The sequence below is a fragment of the Haliotis rubra genome, unplaced genomic scaffold (assembly GCF_003918875.1).
Source record: "Haliotis rubra isolate DU_JTF1 unplaced genomic scaffold, ASM391887v1 Scf415, whole genome shotgun sequence".
In the NCBI taxonomy this organism is placed as follows: domain Eukaryota; kingdom Metazoa; phylum Mollusca; class Gastropoda; order Lepetellida; family Haliotidae; genus Haliotis; species Haliotis rubra.
Window position 1 is genome coordinate 541,712 of NW_025767097.1, and position 21,051 is coordinate 562,762.

The 21,051-nt window shown below is 43.5% G+C and overlaps 2 protein-coding genes across 2 annotated transcripts in view; one reads left to right on the forward strand and one right to left on the reverse strand.

Annotated features, from left to right (window-relative positions):
• Nucleotides 1-815, reverse strand: part of LOC124288318 (cytosolic non-specific dipeptidase-like) — a 33,187-nt gene extending 32,372 nt beyond the window's left edge. Inside the window, exon 1 of the mRNA XM_046724827.1 lies at nucleotides 686-815. Within this exon, the coding sequence (XP_046580783.1) occupies nucleotides 686-708 (23 nt within the window). The 5' untranslated portion in view covers nucleotides 709-815. The remainder of the gene's footprint in view (nucleotides 1-685) is intronic.
• A 106-nt stretch (nucleotides 816-921) lies between these two features.
• Nucleotides 922-21,051, forward strand: part of LOC124288317 (PHD and RING finger domain-containing protein 1-like) — a 30,619-nt gene continuing 10,489 nt past the window's right edge. The window contains exons 1-12 of the mRNA XM_046724826.1: nucleotides 922-1,084; nucleotides 3,885-4,273; nucleotides 5,018-5,205; nucleotides 5,345-5,428; nucleotides 5,682-5,803; nucleotides 6,613-6,701; nucleotides 8,071-8,225; nucleotides 8,542-8,757; nucleotides 9,451-9,659; nucleotides 16,060-16,176; nucleotides 16,729-16,862; nucleotides 17,125-20,327. Of these exons, the coding sequence (XP_046580782.1) occupies nucleotides 3,994-4,273; nucleotides 5,018-5,205; nucleotides 5,345-5,428; nucleotides 5,682-5,803; nucleotides 6,613-6,701; nucleotides 8,071-8,225; nucleotides 8,542-8,757; nucleotides 9,451-9,659; nucleotides 16,060-16,176; nucleotides 16,729-16,862; nucleotides 17,125-20,327 (4,797 nt within the window). The 5' untranslated portion in view covers nucleotides 922-1,084; nucleotides 3,885-3,993. The remainder of the gene's footprint in view (nucleotides 1,085-3,884; nucleotides 4,274-5,017; nucleotides 5,206-5,344; nucleotides 5,429-5,681; nucleotides 5,804-6,612; nucleotides 6,702-8,070; nucleotides 8,226-8,541; nucleotides 8,758-9,450; nucleotides 9,660-16,059; nucleotides 16,177-16,728; nucleotides 16,863-17,124; nucleotides 20,328-21,051) is intronic.

Here is a 21,051-nt window from a genome sequence, read left to right on the forward strand (position 1 = left end):
GCAGTGCTAGACAACAGGGCATAAACTAGAGTCCAATGCCCTTAAAATCACCCTTAACCTACAAAACCATTGTTAAACATTGTACTGTAACGCAATCTTTCATTCGTTTTGACCACTTCATATATTTCCCTGACCAAAACCATCTTTAACAAACTTTTTCTTTATCAATTTTGTGATAAATCACTAGGATTGGTTGCTTAATGTAACTTGTCATGAAAATATATCTCATAAATACATACTAAAAATTGCTGTAGAGTTTTGTATACAAAAAATAATTTAGGAACAAATTTATAACACTGCATAAAAACTATTATACATAATTGTCATAACAATAATGTAAAGTCCATTCATTGTAAATAGATATGTGTGGGTTTAGTTGTACATACTATGAAGCCAGGAAGAGTAACTGACTCCATCTGAAATATGTATTATAATATGGCCAACTATTCTGTCACAATCATCAATATTGAAAATCATCTTTCGTTTTCACCCAATGACACGTTATGAATATACCATTTTCTGTGATATCAGTGAAGAAATACTCGAATGACCGATGTCACGTACTGACATCACGTAAGGTGATAAATGCCGATAAATGCATTATCAACAAATTATTTTATATGCAACCTTACTATTTGACACGTAAGTTGTCCACTGATGAAAATTATATGGCTTACATACTTACTCAAACAACTTATCCATGTCCATTTTCGCCAAACCTTGTTCACTTCCCCACACTGTTGTGTTAGTAGCACTAAAGAGCACGCGACGCTTTCCCCGCCCCTTTCGAGACGTGTGCAAATGAAACTTTACACAGGAGCACATTTCTTTTAACGAAAACGCTGTTGTTAAAATTCATTAAGACCATACATGTTTGTTATAATTTTGGTTAATTTTAATGTAATCAAATTGCGTTTCAAGCAACATATTAATTCGAAACTTATTTCAATTGGATTGCTTCATCCGGGCACCTGCACTAAGATGGCGGATTCTGCAACATGGCAAAACTTGCCAAGAATGTGCCAAGCTTTTGGATAAAAGTAGCGGATATTTTACTTATATCTTGAATACGGACATATTACGGGTAATCGCTGATGTTTCCTTGTGTCTGTGCAACCAAATGCAGTATTGTTTGACGAGTTAATTGGCCCAAATTTGTAATTAAGATCAAAGGGAAGGGGTGTGGAGATCAGATATTTGTTCAGTCGGTGATTACTCTGTTCAGTTATTGGCGTTTAAAGTGTCGAAAATGAATGTGCGATATAAACCAAATCAAGTGAGAGCATTTTTGTTAAAACATGTTTAGAATAACGTGAGGATTTTTACGATCCTTTGGTTGTCTCAGTGGAGTAAGATGGCGGAGGCTGTCTTTATTCAGTTACCTACTGTCAAACTGCAATCACGGTTCGCTTTCTGTTTCTTATATTTTGGCAAAACCGAAACGACCTTATCGTGAATCGAAGAAGAAGGCGTTGGTGGAGAAATGATTTGTGTTTGGTATGATTTTCAGTTTAGGAATATATGTAACCGTGAAGACAAGGATGAGGTTTGCATCTGCCAGGTCTTTGTTACAAGTTCAAACCTCACATTGCCTCTAATAGCCAAGCTAATGGTATATCAAGGTATTTGCATTGGGTTAGACAATGAGTTCAACACCCAAATTCTTTCTTAGTATGTGTAGATATTTTGCTGATGTGATTCTCAGCAGACAGGAATCACAAGTGTAAACTAATGTCAAAATTTTAGAGCCAAAAGTATCAGTGCTCTGCACAGATATGTTTGTTTTTTTGAGCGAATAGAACATTTTATTTATAAAACAACAGAGCATTGTTTGGAAGAGGACATCTTGGTTAATCATAATAGTAAATATAACCTGAATTTGGCATCTATTTGCGATATGGGAGGTAACTCTTACTTTAGTTTTCCCATATCCATCCCATGCAAAAGAATGATCTAAATAGTCATGCTTTGTATTCCATGGAATCAAAGCTGTCTTTTAACCCAAAGGGAAAATAATCATTTCACTAGAATGCTTGGTAATGTAAGCTGTGATTAATTTATTGTGATATTCCTGGTGATTGTAGGGTAAAATAATAATTGCAAATTTAATATGACATTAATCTTATTGTATTGTTGTTGTTTTTCTTTGAATGCTAAGCAGTCGTTTCTAGCTTAAGTTAATAGAAACATTGTAACTTTGTACAACACATTTGGTAAGAGTTCCTTACGTACCCCCCACATAATTTTTTCAAACAATACAAAGATACACAAGTAACGAAAAGTTCTATATAAAATAGGCGGGGGTACGTAAGGAACTCTTTCCATATATTTTTAACTTGCATGCCTGAAAGTCTGATGAACTTATGTCTTGGCCTGTTTGTCCATCTAACGATTCAAAGGCATCTTCTTAGAAACCACTGTCTTAGAAACTACTTCAGTAATGAGGCTGAAGCTCAACATGCTCAATCCAAAAAGCATAAAAAAGTATCGAATTTGATTTGTAAAATGGTTACTATGGCAGCTGTGTGGAAGAACCGTGGAGCTACAGAAACATAAGAAGACCCCACACATGATGTTCTTTTGGATGTTAAATCATGTTTTGTGGACATGATATCATTTGTGAATGTCATCCAGTAGACTTAATGTAAACATGTTACAACACAAATATTATCATTAGGTGATTATTTTTCAACAAGGTCACAGTAGTGAGTTAAGTGTTACGCAACTTTTAGCAATATTGCAGCAATATCACAACAGGGGACACCAGAAATGGGCTCCATACATTGTATCTATGTGGACATTTAACCCGGGTGTTAGTGTGATGAGCAAATACTTTAACCACTAGGGTACCCCTCCTTTCCCTCGCTGCATAGTGTACATGGTGTATGTTAACTTGCAAATCTACAGTGCACCTCTCTTAATGCTGAGGGCGGTGGGGTAGTCTAGTGGTTAAAGCGTTGACGTTCAATTCCCCACATGGGTACAATGTGTGAAGCCCATTTCTGGTGTCCCCAGCCATGATATTGCTGGAATATTGCCAAAAGAGGTGTAAAACGATACTCACTCACTCATTCCTAATGCTAAATTTGATTTGTTTATGAAATAGCAGTTTTGTACATAATACATTTTTACTGTATGTAGAACTTAAAAAAGGGCAATGTAAATATTCTCTTCGGGATGTTTACAAATGTCCGTTTTTGTATGACTTGCACAATTTGACATTGTTTAAAGTCTAATTTAGTAATTAGCATGTTTGCAAAATAAGTTTCAAATGAAGTAATTAATATTATAGATTTCTTTATTCATTTAGTTATTGAGTTATCAACTAGTCATTCCAGCATTAATCAAAATAGAAATTCTAACAAACATTACCTAAAGCTCAAAATCTAATGATATAAGATTTTTCTATAGCATTATCACCCGTGAAGATCCGGGTTAGAATCTTCAGCAACCCATGTTTGTCGTAATAGCGACTAACGGGATCAAGTTGTTAGGTTCTCTGACTTGGTTGACACATGTCATCGTATCCCAATTGTGTAGAATGATGCTCATGATGTTGATCACTGGACTGTCTGGTCCAGACTCAATTATTTAAAGACCACTGTCATATACTGGGAATCTTTTTTAGTGTGACGTTAAAAAACAACCTACTATGGCATAATCACATTTTTCTACCATGTTGTGTGAAATTCAGTACTTATTCCCCACATGGGCACATTGTGTGAAGCCCATTTCTGGTGTCCCTGCCGTGATATTGCTGGAATATTGCTAAAAGCAGCGTAAAACCCAACTCACTCACTCACTCAGTACTTATTCATATTTGGTGGGGGCATAATTCACTTACTTAGCACAGCAAATTATTGTAATTGTTCTATTTTCTTCAGGTCCATATCAACATTTACGGATACATTTTACAGGAATACATTGAACTTTTAACAAGCAGAATGTAAATTTGACAACATTGATGTGAAAGAGATTAAGTCATACACAACCATGAGTAAGGTTAACTTTGAGATGGAAGGGATGATGAGTGGCGATTCTGACTCGTCGGATGAAGGCAGAATGCAAATAGACGAATCAGCAACAGCATCATCAGGGGGCCCACAGACAGCAGAGGATACAAAATTAGAAGAGGAAGAGGAGGAGGAAGGCAGTGATGATGAGGAAGATGATGATGAAGATGAGGAGGAGGGTGATGAGGAAGAGGGCGAGGACGATGAAGACAGTGGTGGGGAAGTCGATGAGGTTGAAGGGGAGGATGATTCTGATGAAGGTTAATTTCTTTCTGAGTTAAACATGTATAAGAAATTCATGTGTATGATACCTGAAATACCTTCATGTTATTAACTTAATTAAGAATCAAAACCATCATCTAATCTCCCTCAATATGAATGAAACGTTTTTAGAAGTTTTTTTGTCTGACATCCATATGTTTCATTGGATATGTTTGGAGTTAAATTTTATCCTACCTTCTTTTTCCCATCTGACCCAACCGCCTCCGTGGTGTAGTGGTTAGAGCGTGCGCCCGGAGAGCGGAAGGTCGATCCCCGACCGCATCATATCAAAAGATGTTAAAATATGGTACTTGTTGGTCCCTGCCTGGCGTCCGGCCTTAATGGGTACAACAAGGACTGGTCGGCTCGGAGTCAGTATAATGTGTCTGAGTGGGGTATTCATGCTTTACTGCGGCATGGTATTTCAGTGGGCTAGCACTATAAAACCAGCTTAAGTCTGGGCTAGTACAAGCAGCCTGACCTTCACACACACACACATGCACGTCATATGAGCGAAATGTTCTAAAGCACAACGTTAAACCCAATTTCACCTCACCCACGTGACACTTAGAAATTGGCCATGAATGTCTTTATAACCCTTGTGTTAAAATAGTAACAGATGTAATAATGTAGTGCCAATTATCGAATCCCCTCCAATTTGAACTATGTGTTACTGGATATAATTCGTTAAGAGGTAATTAACATGAGTAAGTGCAGGTTTTAATTAGTCTTCACTATTTTAGAGTGGGAGTCGGAGGAGGAGGAGGAGGAAGAAGCACAAGCTGCTGGCCTAGTGGTTGAGAGCGACTCTGATGATGAGAATGCTGACAATTGCCCAATCTGTCTCAATCGCTTCAAAGATCAAGATGTTGGCACTCCTGAAGCTTGTGACCACAACTTCTGTCTTGAGTGTATTCAAGTGTGGGCAAATGTACGGAATTTCTCAAAATGTTTCTTTCCATGTATTCTTTAAGGTCATTACCAAAGCTGATTTTAACAGAGTACCTTAGTGTAAAATTTCATTTTATGTATTTAAACATTATTGAATACAGTTATATGTTTCTTGACAGAATGTGAACACCTGCCCCGTTGACAGACAGGTGTTCCGCCTGATTCTTGCCAGACATCCCAGCGAGGACAAGGTTTACAAGAAGGTGGGTATATTCATCGAAACAAAACTATTTCTTCAGCCGGACAGTGATGAAGATAGATCTTTAAATGCTACTAACTGCAGAGTGGCTAATATAAGCTGCAGCAGCTTGCTGATCAATGGGTGTTAGCTCTGATATATTGTATGTATTTTCCAGTAGCTTGTCACTGTTCATTCTAGTTGGGCTGATAAACTAAGAATATTTAGATGTTGTCATTAGTTACACAAGTTTTTATCCATGGTGTTCTTGTTTGTAGATCCCTGTAGAAGATAAAAATGCTCAGGAGGAAGAGGTTGAGGAAGAGCCGACATACTGTGAGGTGTGCGGCCGATGCGACCGAGAGGACAGACTTCTGCTGTGCGATGGCTGTGACCTAGGGTGGGTGCTGGCTCACAACCTGTAGTGGCGCGGGGTTGACTGTGACCTAGGGTGGGTGCTGGCTCACAACCTGTAGTGGGGTGACGGGTGGGGTTGACTGTGATCTGGGGTGGCTCAGAACCAATAGGGTGGGTACTAGTGGGGTGGATGCTGGCTCACAAGCTGAAGGAGGGTTGTTGGTGGGGTGTACTAATCTGGGCTAGGTGCTGGCTCAGAACCTGTAGGGTGGGTCACTAGTGGGGTGGATGCTGGCTGACAACCTGTATTTGGGTGACATGTTGGGTGGACTGTGATCTGGGGTGGCTCAGAACCTGTAGGGTGGGTCACTAATGGGGTGGATGCTGGCTCACAACCTGTAGTTGGGTGACATGTTGGGTGGACTGTGATCTGGGGTGGCTCAGAACCTGTAGAGTGGGTAACTAATGGGGTGGATACTGGCTGACAACCTGTAGTAGGGTGACAGGTGGGGATGACTGTGATCTGGGGTGGGTACTAGTGGGGTGGATGCTGGCTGACAACCTGTAGTAGGGTGACAGGTGGGGATGACTGTGATCTGGGGTGGGTACTAGTGGGGTGAATGCTGGACATAAGCTAAAGGAGGGTTGTTGGTGGGGTGGACTGTAATCTGGGCTAGGTGCTGGCTCAGAACCTGTAAGGTGGTTGCTAGGTGGATGGTGGCTCACAACCTCAAGGGTGGTCATTGTTGGGGTGGACTAGTGGTGGTCCACAAGAAAATATAGCATGTCCTGGAGTTTTACCTGGACAAGCAGACTTGTGTTAAAAGTCTGTACGTGGTTATTGTGTTGCAGGTATCACTGTGAGTGTCTGTCACCACCTCTGGCCGACATCCCTGTAGAGGAGTGGTTCTGTTCAGACTGTGCCGCAGCCAACAGGGAAGGTAAAGCTCATCAAACTGTTTCTGATTGGTCGTTTTAATTATTCAGGAAGACAAAAGTTAATTTAAAAGAAAATTTGTTTTTGTCCGTCCTCTTACCATTTGTGTTAATCCAGATAGGCAGCTATGAACTATGGTTTGAAGATATGAATATGTGCGATAACAGGGACTCCTGTTTACCGTAATGGTCAGCTAATGTGTAGTCAGGAAGTATGTGTGTTCTTGCTATCAACAATGGGTTGTCTTTTCCTGAATTGATTAACTTTCATGATGTTTTGTTGTAGCGTTCTATAGGTATACTGTTCACAGTTTGTTGTGAGTCCAGGGCTAAAAAATATACACTCGTCTGCTCATATGGATGTGGGGCAATATTTGCAGGTTCTGAGAAAGAAGTGAAAAAACACTTGTGCAACTGGGCAAGTCATATTTCATTCGTATGAATTCATTACTAATCATATTCAAGTTAATATCCAGAGTAAAAAACAAACAAAACAGTATGAGATGCAAGCTGGCATGAATCGGCGGAGATGATATTGCACTGTCCAAAATATCGTCCGGAGTTGATTATAGAAAATGGTAATAAACTCCAAAAGCATAAATATTTATTGAATTTAAGAGGGCAAGTGAAAATATTGCAGGACGAGTACACAATAATATATTCCCGTACTGTGAAACAAGTTGGTTTTAAACAAATACAATTAAGACCTGATAAGGCCACAAAATGGATGAGAATGTCGGTTGCATAAGTCAGTGCACATGACGTCAATCACGTGATTGTCTCGTACAGACCTTGTTATTGATTGTTGCCGCATAGCTACAATATTGATGAGACATGTTACTGCAAACGCACAGAGGCCCAGATAAGCTGCCTATCCCGGGTAAAATACGCATAGAAAATTTCCAATTACGCACTGAAAAATAATTGTTGCGTACCAATTTCGCATTTAAAATGTTAGATACGCAAAAAGTTTAAAACAAATGCGTACGGAATATATTTATAAAAATCGCTTGCGTAATGAAAAAGACATCGATTACTATCAAGTGGTACTGTTAGTATAGGAGTAGTGTTGTACTGTCAGTAAAGGAGGAGTGATTTTTTATGAAATCATTTCCATTAGATTTAAGTTGGTTTTGATTAGTTATGACATAACTCAGAACATACCTGCTTAGTAAACTTACTCAATGACATAATACTTAGGTGAGTAAAATTACTGAAATACGCACATATTTGAAAGCAGTGGGTAACGGAAAATGAAATACCCACTCAACATTCATAATACCCACTCCCAAAAAATACAGTGGGTACAGTACCCACATGAGCTAAATCTTATCTTGAGCTCTGAACGCATACACTGTTTTGTTGTTGCTGTAGGTGCTGTTGAAGAAAGTGAAGAGGAAGATGTAGACATTCGTCCCCGACGCCGTCTCATAGCTCGTACTCTAGTCAGTGAAAGAGTGAGGACACGGATCAGACAGACCCGTGTTGAGAGGGCTTTACGGATACCACCAGAACTCATCTCATCTGATGTAAGAACGAGATGTTTTCACTTATTTCCACACTCTCAATATCTTGAATATGAAAGAAATACAGCTGTAAACCTTCGAGATTTGGTGTAACACTGTTACCATCCTTACTTACAAGTTGGTTTGATCAATAAGCAATATTCATGATTCAGTTTCAATGTTGTCTATTTTGGGACAACCACTGATATCCAAATTTGGCATTGGATCTGCTTCAATGGAAGATATCAGTTTACAGAAATCTGCGAAAGCTTAGAAATGAGGTCATTACCTGTATACTGTTAACAGTTAATGTCACCACACTTAATGTTCTCAAATACAGGAAGAAGGTGTGTCCGCTGCTTCATCAAGTCAACCCTCGGCATCTCCTGCGAAGAAGAAATCTCCTGTCAAACGACGAAAAAAGACCACTAGGCGGAAAACCCGTAAACGTAAGAGTCCGAAGAAGCGGAAAACTAAATCTACAAGCACTAAAACTAATAAGAAAACTGTCGGCAAGCGGAGGAAGAGGAAGAGAAAGGGTGTAAAGAAGCGAAAGGTGAGACGATCATGTCTTTTGTTTGTTCCTGTGATCAATAGTTGCTTGAACAGGCATTGAATACTTGATTAATTGTCATAAGAAAATGGGACATTTAGTTGAATGAATAGATCCCACTAAAGCATCCAATTAGAAGTCATAAAATGTGAAGTTGATGGTCAAAGCATACTATTGCTGAATGTAAGAGGCAACTTATATGAAATGTAGTCTGAAATTGTGATTTGGCTGATTGTATGTCATGATCAATGTTTCACTTGTCCCAACTTGATTATTGACAGACTGCCATGATACAGTTTGAATATGTCTTACCGTGTAGATAACAAACACTCACTCTCACTCTCTCTTACAGAAGCTTCTTCAACCTACTTAAAACAATAAGCATGTCACATTTACACTCGTACTGATTAATATCCTTAGAAATTTAGATTTTTTTTGTTGGGTCTTGAGGAAGCATACTTGACTAGTCCTCAGAGTTTAAAACTAGTCCTGTTTGAACAAAACAAAACTATTTACCATGTTTACATTTTCTGTCAGCTCTATTCAGTTCTAGTATCAACAGGTAGCAAAACTAAAGCAGAGAACGTAACTGTAGGTTTCAAAAGGTAAAAATCTGTGAGGTCTACCATCTGTGGATTTTCGCTTTTCCTCAGCACAAATTAATTAGAATTGTCAGTCTAGCAACTACTGTTTCAGCTGAAGAGAGGCAGCCCACTTACAGCAGCCCCTGCCTCCACCACGGTTAAGTCTCGGATCGCGGGCCGTCTTGGTCTGTCCAAGCCCCCATCGGGACTCTCTATACCTATGCAGAAGCTGCCCTTGGAGAAGACTCTGGCACAACACCAAGCCGAGGATGGTGGCTTCTCCATTCTTGGCCATAAGGATGATCTAGATCATTTCCAAGAGTAAGTTGTTTGACATTTCACCTTCAAGACAATTCCTTTCTGGATCACCTTATGCAACAACACTGCTCTGTAATGACGTTTTGTTTGTTAAATCCGATGATGTAACGTGTAACAGGTATAACTGTGTCGATCACTAATGTGGTGTTGTTACGCAATAATCCACCCATCTCACTGAGAATAGTGCCATCTAATAATGAAATATAGATGGGTAGTCATCTAGTTTTGAAAGACAGGAATTTTTAACTTACCTTACCATAGGTCTTATGCATATTACCTTAAGCTCCGCTAGAAGAGATCAGACAGTCGTTGATTCATCATTCTCTAGAATTGCTGCCTCAGGTATCTACGAGTGTATAGGCACGGAAGTGACGTGATCTCCCCTCTCGCGCCAGCGCGGTCTATCCAAAAATCACTTTTATTTTAAGGGTGCTGTATGTCAGACGTTTGTTTTTTAGCTCGTTACGTTTTTTCTCTTTCAGATTTAAGTTATTGATTGCATTTTGGTAGGTATGTTTTTCATTCCTTATTATTCTTCTCTGTGAGGGTGAAGAATATAATAAAAGTAAACTTCACCTACCTTGCTACCTCGTGTTTTTCACTTTGGTGTGGGGTGTGTTCCCGCGACTGTGAGTGTCTCTCCACTGGCATGTTTGATGTATTGCATACTCCTATGTCTCTTTCATCATAATGTTCATGCTTGGTGTTGTATTCCTTCATATTTTTGCCTAATTTTGTGTTTTTATCACACGCTTCTCTGCTCAGTGGGGGCAGCCATCTTGGTTGTTTCTCTACTGTCTCGCCTGCTTGGGCGTGCCCATTCTTGCTGTAAGGGGTGCTTCCATTACACCTGCAGGTTTTTTTTTGTTGTGTGTTTACGTTTTGAGGAAGATGTCAGCTCCTGGTTCTTCAGTGGGATCCCGATCCCCTCTTCCTTGGACGCCGGATGGACGTTCCTCTCCTGCTACAGTACAGACGCCTACCCCTGCGCCACGTCTGTTAACGCCTCAAGCCCAACAACCGTCCGACGCTTTTGTTGATTTGTCTCGGCCAGATGCTCTATCACATCCTGAGGTTCAGAAGCTATTGAGGACGCTCCTCTTGCCGGCTGCAGTGGAAGCCCAAGTCAGCACCGTGCCAGCGCCTAGAGCTGCCCCTACGCCTAGCGCACTCCCGGCGCCAACGACTTCAGCACTTAGCTCGGATGCGGCTGGGTTGTTTTCTCAACCAGCATTTTTTCCAGGGCGGACGCCAACGTCAACGCCGACCACAGTGCCAACGCAGACGCCGCTGGCAGGCTACCATATCCCTAAGAAGACACCTGTCTTTAGGTTGTGTAGAGAGGAAGACTTGCAGCGACAATTAGTGGAAAAGAGGGCCCGACGCCAGGAGGCTGAGCGTTCCCAGCGTTCTAGGCATTCTTGCTCTAGGTCTCCTTGTCACCGCCGTTGATCCAGGAGCCCTCGTCTTAGCTCTGATTCTTGCCATCGCCGGCATCGTTCCGATTCCAGGTCTCACTCACCTAGACGTTCCAACGATAAGAAGCGTTCTAGGTGGCCAACTCGTGGGAGGCGTTATCATCAGTCCCGTTCTAGGTCTCCTGTGCGCCGCTCGCCGCGACGACCACGTTCTCCAACAGTTACTTTTAGCACTGTTTCTAAGGTGTCATCAGAGTGCCCGACGCCTGCTGTCTTTAGCCAATGATTTAATGCTCCGGCCGTGTCTTGGGACGACAATGATCAGCATTATTTCTCTCCCGACTACAATGAGGAGACATTACCAGAGGAAGAAGATGGGGGTACCTACCTCCCCCTATCCTCCGTGTTTGACTGGATTGCTGATAGACTGCAGGACTGCCCTTCTCCCTCTTCAGGTGACAACTCGAGAGCTATTAGGACTTCTCCTGAATTACTCCTCCCGCCTCTCCCGATGGTAGCCGATGCTGTGGCTTCTTTAGATGCGGATTTTGCGAAGCTTTCTTTCAATACGACTTTTAAGGCTCCTAAGTCACGGAAAGGAGACTATAAGATACATAGTCTGGACTTTGCCGATGGAGGTACGGCTCACGATGAATCTATCTCTGACTACAGCTGTTAGGCGTACAGGGACAGGTTTCCTCGAGCCTTGTGCCTGGCAGGAAGAGTTTAAAAGGAAACTCCTGAGAGCCCCCTATTAGATGATAGGATTCCCGAAGAACACGCAGAGCTTAAGATTACGGAGGTGTCCTTATCTACATTTGAAGCGTTGAGTTCGGCCTTTTGTGGCAGGTTGGCTACGAGGGGTAGGGGAAAGCGCCGATACGTCCCCAGAAGAGATTCGGTCCGTAGCGGCTTTAGCAGAGGATGTGGCCATGGCCGTGGCAAGTCCGACCAGGAATTTCAGCGCCGACAACAAGATTGTCCACGGGAGCTCCCTTCGACGCCCGTCAGGGGTATGGGGAGGTGCCCCTACTCAGGCCGATGAAGATGGGAACCAACACGACTGGGACCTCCCGCGCCCCCAGCCGTGCCAGTTCGGTCTACACCAGTAGGCGGGCGACTAGGGATCTTTTGGACAATCCTGGAAGATCCGTTTGTGATCAACATTCTCAAGACCGGCTACAAGCTGCCAATCGCCGTGTCGCCGCCTCTGACTACAACGCCCCAGTCACGTGTGTATGCTCCAGACCAACAGCTACTGCTTGCAGACAACATCCAGACTTTGCTAGACAAGCAAGCTATAGAGACAGTGCTACACCCCCAACGGTCACCGGGGTTCTACTCACCCATCTTTCTGGTTCCCAAGAAAGACTCAGGCAAAATGCGCATGATTTACAACATGGCAATTTTCAACCACCTTTACCTGTCGGAGCCGCCTCATTTCTGGATGATATCCCTGGAACAGTTTCATGTCAAGCTTGCGCCCGGGATGCGTACTTACATGTGCCCATTTGCCATCGTCACAGGAAGTACCTGAGGTTCTTTTTCAACGGTTCCCATTACCAGTGGAAAGTGCTTCCGTTTGGAATTTCAACGGCCCCGTGGCTTTTTACTCGGATTACCTCGCCGATCACCCAGTTTCTCCATCTCAGGGGCATCGATTTTGACCTTTATATAGACGACTGCCTCATGAACCACCACGTTCCTCAGCTGCTTCGCAGACAGATGACTTTCACCATGCATCTTCTGGAGCAACTGGGGTGGATTATCAACACGGACAAGTCGCACCTGGAGCCGTCCCAGGAACTGACGTTCATAGGAGGGTTATTCCTGACTCGCTGCAACCTAGTCCGGGTTCCGCAGGATCGCTGGAGGAAGATAGTCAATTTCGCCAGCCGGGGTCTGTCCCAGCCACTCGCGCTCAGGGAGTGGCAGTCCCTCTTAGGCCTCCTCACCTCAGCCCAGAACTTGACGCTCAGAGGTCGTCTGATGCTCCGGCCGTTACAGCGCTTCCTCTTGCCTTACATCTAGGCAGACGATCTTCAGTCGAGATTCCTCCTGCCTCTACATCTCCATGCTTACCTCCGCTGGTGGACTGTAGAGTCGAACGTCTGCATAGGCGTCTCCTTGACAGAACTTGCTCACGACCACGAACTTTTCGTAGACGCGTCTCTTCAGGGTTGGGGTGCACACCTCAGCGACCAGACCACCTCGGGGCTGTGGTCCGCCGACGAACTAGGCTGGCATATCAACAACTTGGAGTTCCAAGCAGTCATTCTAGCGGTTCGACATTGGATTCCTCTGCTGCAGAACACTAGGCTCCTGATAGTGTCGCACAATTCTACGGTGGTGTGGTTGATTCGCAACCAGGCAACAACCAGGTCCAAACATTTTTTTTGTTGGAGCAGACCTTCCTGTTGGCCGATCTCCTGGACAACAATGGCATCAGAGCTTGAGCCCGGCACATCCCAGGTTGCAAGAACGTTCTAGCAGATGCTCTCTCAAGGCCAGGCAAGCCATCGCCAACAGAGTGGATGCTACATCCAGAAGCGTTCAACCTTCTATGCCACAGTCACGGTCGCCCTCTGATCGACCTGTTTGCGACCAAGTTCAACAAACAGCTGCCTTTGTACGTGTCTCCAATTCCAGATCCGGCGGCATTGGCAGTCGATGCCATGTCCTTGTTGTGGGAGGGTCTGGACGCATACGCCTTTCCACCACCAGTTCTGCTGCAAGCAGTGTTAGCAAAGGTCAAGCAGACAGTGGCGATTCGTCTGCTTTTGGTCGCGCCTTGGTGGCCAACCAGAAATTGGTTTCCGGATCTGCGCCGTCTCGCCGGCAGAAATCCGCTTCAGTTGCCAGAGTTGCCTCATCTGCTCAGACATCCGCACAGTCGACAGCTGCATCCCGATCCGACTCGATTTCATCTGTTCGGTTGGATCATCTGCAAAGGGCGCTAAAAGTTAAGGGCTTCTACACAGGCGTTGCTAAGGTTATTGCTCGTGCTCATCGAGTGTCCACTAGATCACTCTATGATGATAAGTGGATTTCTTTGAGAAGTTTTGTGCACAGAAATCCAAGGACTTGTTAAAAGCCTCTCCTCAGTTTATAGCAGAGTTCCTTGTTTTCCTTCGGAAGTCCCGGCAGCTCAAGGGTAACACTATAGGAACGTATTTGTAGGCTCTTAACTCTGTGTTGGCAGTCAAGTGTGACAAGAAGATTTCCAAGGTGCTGGAACTCATCGCTTTATTTAAAGCGTTTAAGCTGGAGGACCAGAAGGCAAAGTTTTGTCCTCCTGCTTGGGACCTTAACATTGTTCTTCGGCATCTGAGAGGTCCGCCTTACGAGCCCCTGGACTCTGCGTCTTTTAAGAATCTCTCCAGGAAAACAGCTTTTCTCTTGGCCCTGGCCATGGCAGCTAGGGTCAGTGAGATCCACGCTTTGGATGTCACCAGGGTGCGTTTTGAGCAGTCGCGACATGGTCCTTTTTATCTGGGACTGCTTTGGGATTTTGTGGCTAAGATTCAGCTACCAGGACAGCCGGACAGAATGTTTTCCATTCCTCCTTTGTCCATAGGAATACGACCGCCTCCGTGGTGTAGTGGTTAGAGCGTCCGCCCGGAGAGCGGAAGGTCGCGGGTTCGATCCCCGACCGCGTCATACCTAAAGACGTTAAAAGGCCTGGTCGGCTCGGAGTCAGTATACTGTGTCTAAATGGGGTATTCATGCTTCACTGCGGCATGGTATCTCAGTGAGCTAGCACTATAAAACCAGCTTCAGTCTGGGCTAGTACAAGCAGCCGCACATACACATACACACGCATGCACGTCGTCATATGAGCGAAATATTCTCAAGCACGACGTTAAACCCAATTTCACCTCACCTCCATAGGAATACTATTGCCCTCTGGTTACATACGACCATCCTGGCCGCCTACGATGCCCAGGGTCTACCTCATCCTACAGCTAATAACCCGCATGAGATTAGAGCCCTGGCGTCCACTATGGCTCTCCATAGGAACTGCACCGTTCCAGCCATCATGGAGGGATGCTTCTGGAAATCCTCTACTGTCTTCGCTAGCCACTACCTCCGGGATTTGGCCGTCGAGGATGTGGAAGGGCTGCAATCCTTTGGTCCTCTGGTGGTTGCCCAGCAACTCACCCGACCTACCGCCCATTAGGTAACTTCTTCTTCTTACCTTTTTGTCTTAAGGTTAACTTACGCCCTGGGTGTGTTTGTTTTCCTTAGGGTTTCCTTGGATTACTATCTGGTTGTTGTTACAGGCGCCTCCTGATTCAGCCTGTCGACTCAGATAGTTCTCTTTGGTTGCTCTTGGCATGTGGTGTTAGGATGGTCCTCAGGAGCCCGACACCACCGTCCTACTGTCGAATCCATATGCATAAGACCTATGGTAAGGTAAGTTAAAAATTTATTAAAATCTAAATATTTTAGATATTTAAATACTTACCTTACCATAGGTCTAATGCATATTACCTTAAGCTCCGCTAGAAGAGATCAGACAGTCGTTGATTTGCCATTCTCTAGAATGGCTGCCTCAGGTATCTATGAGTGTATAGGCACGGAAGTGACGTGATCTCCCCTCTCGGGCAAGTGCGGTCTATCCAAAAATCACTTTTACTGACCAGGTCCGAAGAGCCCAGAGAGGGGAGGAGCATCCAGCGTTGGGAGGGAGTTACCGCCCTATGGTAAGGTAAGTATTTAAATATCTAAAATATTTAGATTTTAATAAGTTTTAAACCCCTGTGGTGTCAGTTATGTACACATACTACTTTACTACACTTTACTAAACTTGTAGGTTAGTAAACCTTTAAAAATATAGTCTCAGGCCCGTTTTCTGATAACAGTGTGAAGCCCATTTCTGGTGTCTCCTGCCATGATATTGCTGGATAAGTGATAAGTGGCGTAAAACTAAACTCACTCACACTTCTGGTAACAGCAATCATTCATCCAGTCCTTCCTTGCAGCGATGATATATCAACTGAAGTTCAGCCAAGTGGAAGTGGCAAGGCTGGCCGTCTCACCAAGTATTCTGTATTGTCATTGAAGTCCCATCGCCCTGTTGGCAGAGTGAGAATTCCCAAGTAAGTTCAGATGACTTCTACAGTTAAAACTTACCTCCAGGATAAGGGAAGTGGAGTATCTTGCTGGTTAAAGTGTCCTCTCATCACAGCAGAGACATCAACATGGAGCCAATTTCGAGAAGCCGTGAAACCCAACTCACTCATTCACTCACTACCTTTGGGATAAACCTGTGTGTACCTTGGGTTTAATTGGTCCACAACCCTCTGTGGCTTGTCTTAGTAAGTGACTAGCTTGAGTACGGTGGCCAGGTGTTGTGACTTATTTGATTACATGTTATCGTATTCCATCTGAGTCCAATCCAGTTATCAATCGCTGGTTTGTCTGTGCCCATGAATTTTTCACAAGCAAGAAATAAGATCTTCCTTAAAATTCCTTTAGAGTTATCCCTCCTTGGCAAGTGTTAATGGTTGGACTACTGTGCATTTAAGGCTTTGTCTGCAAAATTATTTTGCCAATATTTTGATATATTTTACTTCAATAAGGGTTGTCATGAAAAATGCCACCATAGATCTATATAATTCTTCAACTGATGTTGTTAATGTCTTTGCCAGAGCGTCAACTCCGTCCACCCTTGTGGTCGAGCCAGCAGCAGCAAGCAGCTCCACCTTCGACATCCTGGGCTGCATCATGCAAAGTCAGAGCATGCTCAGCATGAAGAGTGGGGATGTCACAATCAAGAGAGATGGTGGGTCCTGTCTTTGAATTTCCCGCTAGTCTTCAACTAAAGCCTCATAAAACCATACTCCATTACTCAAAATCATATCAAACTATCATATCAATAGTTGACTTTAATTTAGGAGTCGATAACCCGAACATTCTTTAATTGGCAAAGCCACTAATAAGTACATCATGTAGATGATTTGATCCCATTTTCATTGTATCTTATATGTATTCCAAGTCACATGTGATTTGCCATGATGAAATCTTCTATTATTCGTTTCTTTCAGGTTCTCTCGTCGCTAACAAACCAGTCCCAAAGGCAGAAGTTCATCTAAAAGACGGCCACACTTTTGAGTTAAACACATCTACAAAGAAGGATGTTGATGAGTATGATCCGTGTCACCCAACAGATGAAGCCCAGGAGGAAGCTCCAGCTGAAACACAGTCCTCTAAGTCTGGCCACCTCGTTCCAGCAGCCTCCATTGGCTTTGAGTATGATCCTTTCGACCCCACAGATGACTCGCCAGCCCCAACAGGCAAACCCGAGTATGATCCTTCCTCTCCAACAGAAGAGGAAGCCGAAATGGGAGAAGATGTTGCCAAAGACAGTGAAGATGAGACAGGTACTGCTATGGAGGATGTTGACAAGGAAGATGCTGAGGATAAGACTGAGCAAGATGATGATTGTTCTAATCTTGATGGGGAGGAGGTAAAAGAGTCGGAAAAAACAGACGAGGATTGTGTGAAAGAGGATGAGTCAGAGGGTGATTCCATTCCAGGTATCAAGAGCCAAAGTGATATTTTTGAAGCCAGTAGTGAGATTACATCTGAAGATTCTAAGGTGAATCCTGAAGCAAAGTTGGGTGAATGTGATGCTGGGTCCCAGAGTGAAGTGATGGAGTACGCCCTGGATGACACTTCCATTGACTCAGAAAAACCTCTGCAGATTGATGAAGGTGGAGAAGATGAAGACAGTCAGAAGGAAGAGGACGACACTGATGAGACTGTTGCTGTGGAGGAAGTAGAGGAAACTGAAACAAATTCGCAAGATGCCAAAGAGGGTCAGGAGGAAGAGGAGGAGGTAGAAGAAGAAGTCGAGGAGGAAGAGGTTGCTGAAAATGAGGAAGGAGAAGAGGTGGAGGATGGTGATGGTGAAGAAGAAGAAGAAGAAGTTGAGGAAGAGGAGGTTGAAGAGGAGGAAGAGCAAGAAGAACAGGAGGCAGGAGGTGATGAAGAGGGTGAAATTGAGGAAGAGATTCAAGCTCGGACAATGGGGTCAAATCTAGGAGGATGGGACACAGATGAATCTGACTATGAAATTACCAGGGAACAGGAAAACAAAGTGCCCATTTCTGAATTCCCACGTATTCCTAAGAAGAGGAGTTACAGAAATAAAGATGCTGATGATGATTTAAGGACAGTGTTGTCACGTTTAGATGAAAAGGGCCATGGTCACCGGGCATTTGAAAAGAAGGAATCTGTTCATAAGAGTAAAGAGTCCAAAGATAGGACTTCTAAGTATGATAAGAGAGAAAGAGACTATGAAAGAAGGGATAAAGATAGACGTGATGATCGAGAAGAACGATCACGTGATAAGCATAGCAGAAAAGAACTCTCACGAGGTGAATATGAAAGTTCATCTCGGCATAAACGAAGGAAAGAGACTAGATCTAGAAGTAAGTCCCGAGATAGAAAGGATAGGTCTGGGTCACATGACCGTAGAAGGTCAAGATCACGTGAAAGATCATCTCGCAAAAAGCGTAGAGAACGTTCGTATTCTCGTGAAAGATCATATGAAAGAGAAAAGTCTCACAAGAAAAAGAGACGTGATCGTGATCGTAGTCGAGATCGTAGTAGTGAACGTAGTAGTGAACGTAGAGGTCGTAGAAGTCGTTCTCGATCTCACAGTCCTAGAAAATATTCTGAAAGAGACAGTTTTTCTAAGCAAAATCGTGATAGTGAAAGATCTTTTAAAAGGAAGAGTGAAAGGGAAGATTCTAGGAGTGAGTACAAGAAGATTCGATCTGGAGATGAAACGGAAAGGGAAAATACCAAGTATTCCTCAGTGAAAGTTAATCACAGTGCACCCAAGTTAGTGCCTGTATCTTTCACAGATGACCCAATTGTTCTTAGTGATGATGAAGATGAGGAGCAGGACCATGAAAATATACCTCTGCCATCCTTCGGGCCAAGTGGAAGTGCAAAGCCTGATTTGGCAAAGAAAAATGAAAATCTGGACATCAAAGGTGATAAGCCTGATGCTAAAAGTGATAAATCAGAAAGCAAAAGTGAAAAGTCAAAGAGTGATAAATCGGCAAGTAAGAGTGAAAAGTCTGAATCGAAAAATGAAAAACCTGTCCGTCTTCAGTTGAAGTCGGTTACCGGTAGTAAGTTGTCTGAGCAGTTGATAAAGCGAGGTGGTATTTTCGGCAAGGAGCCATCTGTGTACGACCCTGCTCACCCTACAGATGAGGAGCAGGAGGTAGAGAAGGGAATCTCTGTGGACTTTCAAGGTGTTGTGCCCAACAGTACGTCACCTGACCTTCCGCCACAGCTCATGCAAAATGCTCACGGACAGGGGCCTTTCATAAGTGAGAATGCATATATTTTGACAAGTGAGCCAGGGGTTATGCAGCCACAAAATATTCCTCTGCCTGCTGTGACATTCGGGATGCTTCATCCCAGACTTCAACCAGGTTTGCCCCAGAGACAGATTCTCATGAACCCTGTTATGTTAAATCAGCCACCCCCTTTCACACAACCCCAACCAGGTAGATTCCCACGTCTCCCGACCGGGACCATGCCTCGGTTTGGCTGGCAAGTCAACCCCCCTGGGGGCATGATGCAGCTACAACAGAACAGATTCGGTGCTCGTATGCCCCCTGGCCCTGGGGGAATGCCCACGGGGGCAAACGTGATGAACGGTGGCTTCGACCCCATGGGTCCAGAGCATTCACGTCCTCCCTTCCCACCTAACATGCACCTTCCGCCAGATCCCAACCACCCACCTCCAGTACAGATGAAGATGAACCCGATTCGTCCTCTGCTGCCAAACCCACTAAGACCACCTCCTGGACCACAGGCTCCCAAATCTCAGCTGGAACAGTTAGAAGAGATCTCAAAGTTATTAAGTGCTCAAGCCCAGCTTGCTGCTCTTGAAAAAGACAAATCCTCATTTAATTCCCCCAGTGGGAAGGGGAATGGCATCTTTAAGGTGCCCCTTCCTCCACAGTTGTTTGGTAAAGGGGCTTTACTGAAAGCGCAGGAGTCTGTGGAGACAACTGAGGTTGTGGACATGGACATGTCTCCGTTAGATGATGATTGTGAACTGGAGCTGCCCACCCCACCTGACTGCATGAACACTGACCCTGATGAAAAACCCAAGAAGAGGACAGTTGACTTGAAAACTTTTAAGAAAACCGTCCAGGAGCTGTCCTCAACTCAGGATGATCTGCCATCATCAGCTGCAGACCTCACAAACAAGGACAAGGTATGGCCGACTGGGTACAGCAGTATAAAGCACACAATGATATACCTTACCAATACAGTTTCATGTTTAGTCTTGTTTTAAAAGTGATCCATGATCTAATGAACAGGATTTTATTTATCATGAATTCAGGATATTCTTCTGTATAAGATTCTCAGTAATAAATGAAATGATAGCTTCTTAGACAGTTTGGGCAACATGAATGAGTAAGCATTATAGTATTAGCATGATCAGAAATATATGCTTAAAGCATTTCCTGTTATCAGATATTTTGATTGTTATGCTCAATTTTACTGAAATTAAGTCGAAGTTGTATAAAGTGGGAAGACCATGGTTTTTATGATCAGTCACCTCCTGGGAAAGGGAAACCAGGCAATCATTGTCAAAGTAATTAAAACAAGTTTCAGGTAACGTACTCATCAAGTTATTAAGGTGGCAATACGTATGTTAAATTTCAGTAATTAACATATTTCCTATCCAAATTTCCTGTACAGTAAAATCAAGTTCTATGGATAATCAACTTCTTTATTGCGACGTTTCAGTGTAGGTACTAACACTGTTATCAAGCAAGTGATGGTATTAGTACGTACACCGAAATGTCACACTCATTGCAATAAAGAAGTTGACTATCCATAGAACTTTGTTTTCCTTCATCTTTACAACTTCTAAAATGCCTCTGAAAGAAGACAAATGTCCTGTTTTTACACATGTGCTTTTGTTAAGAACT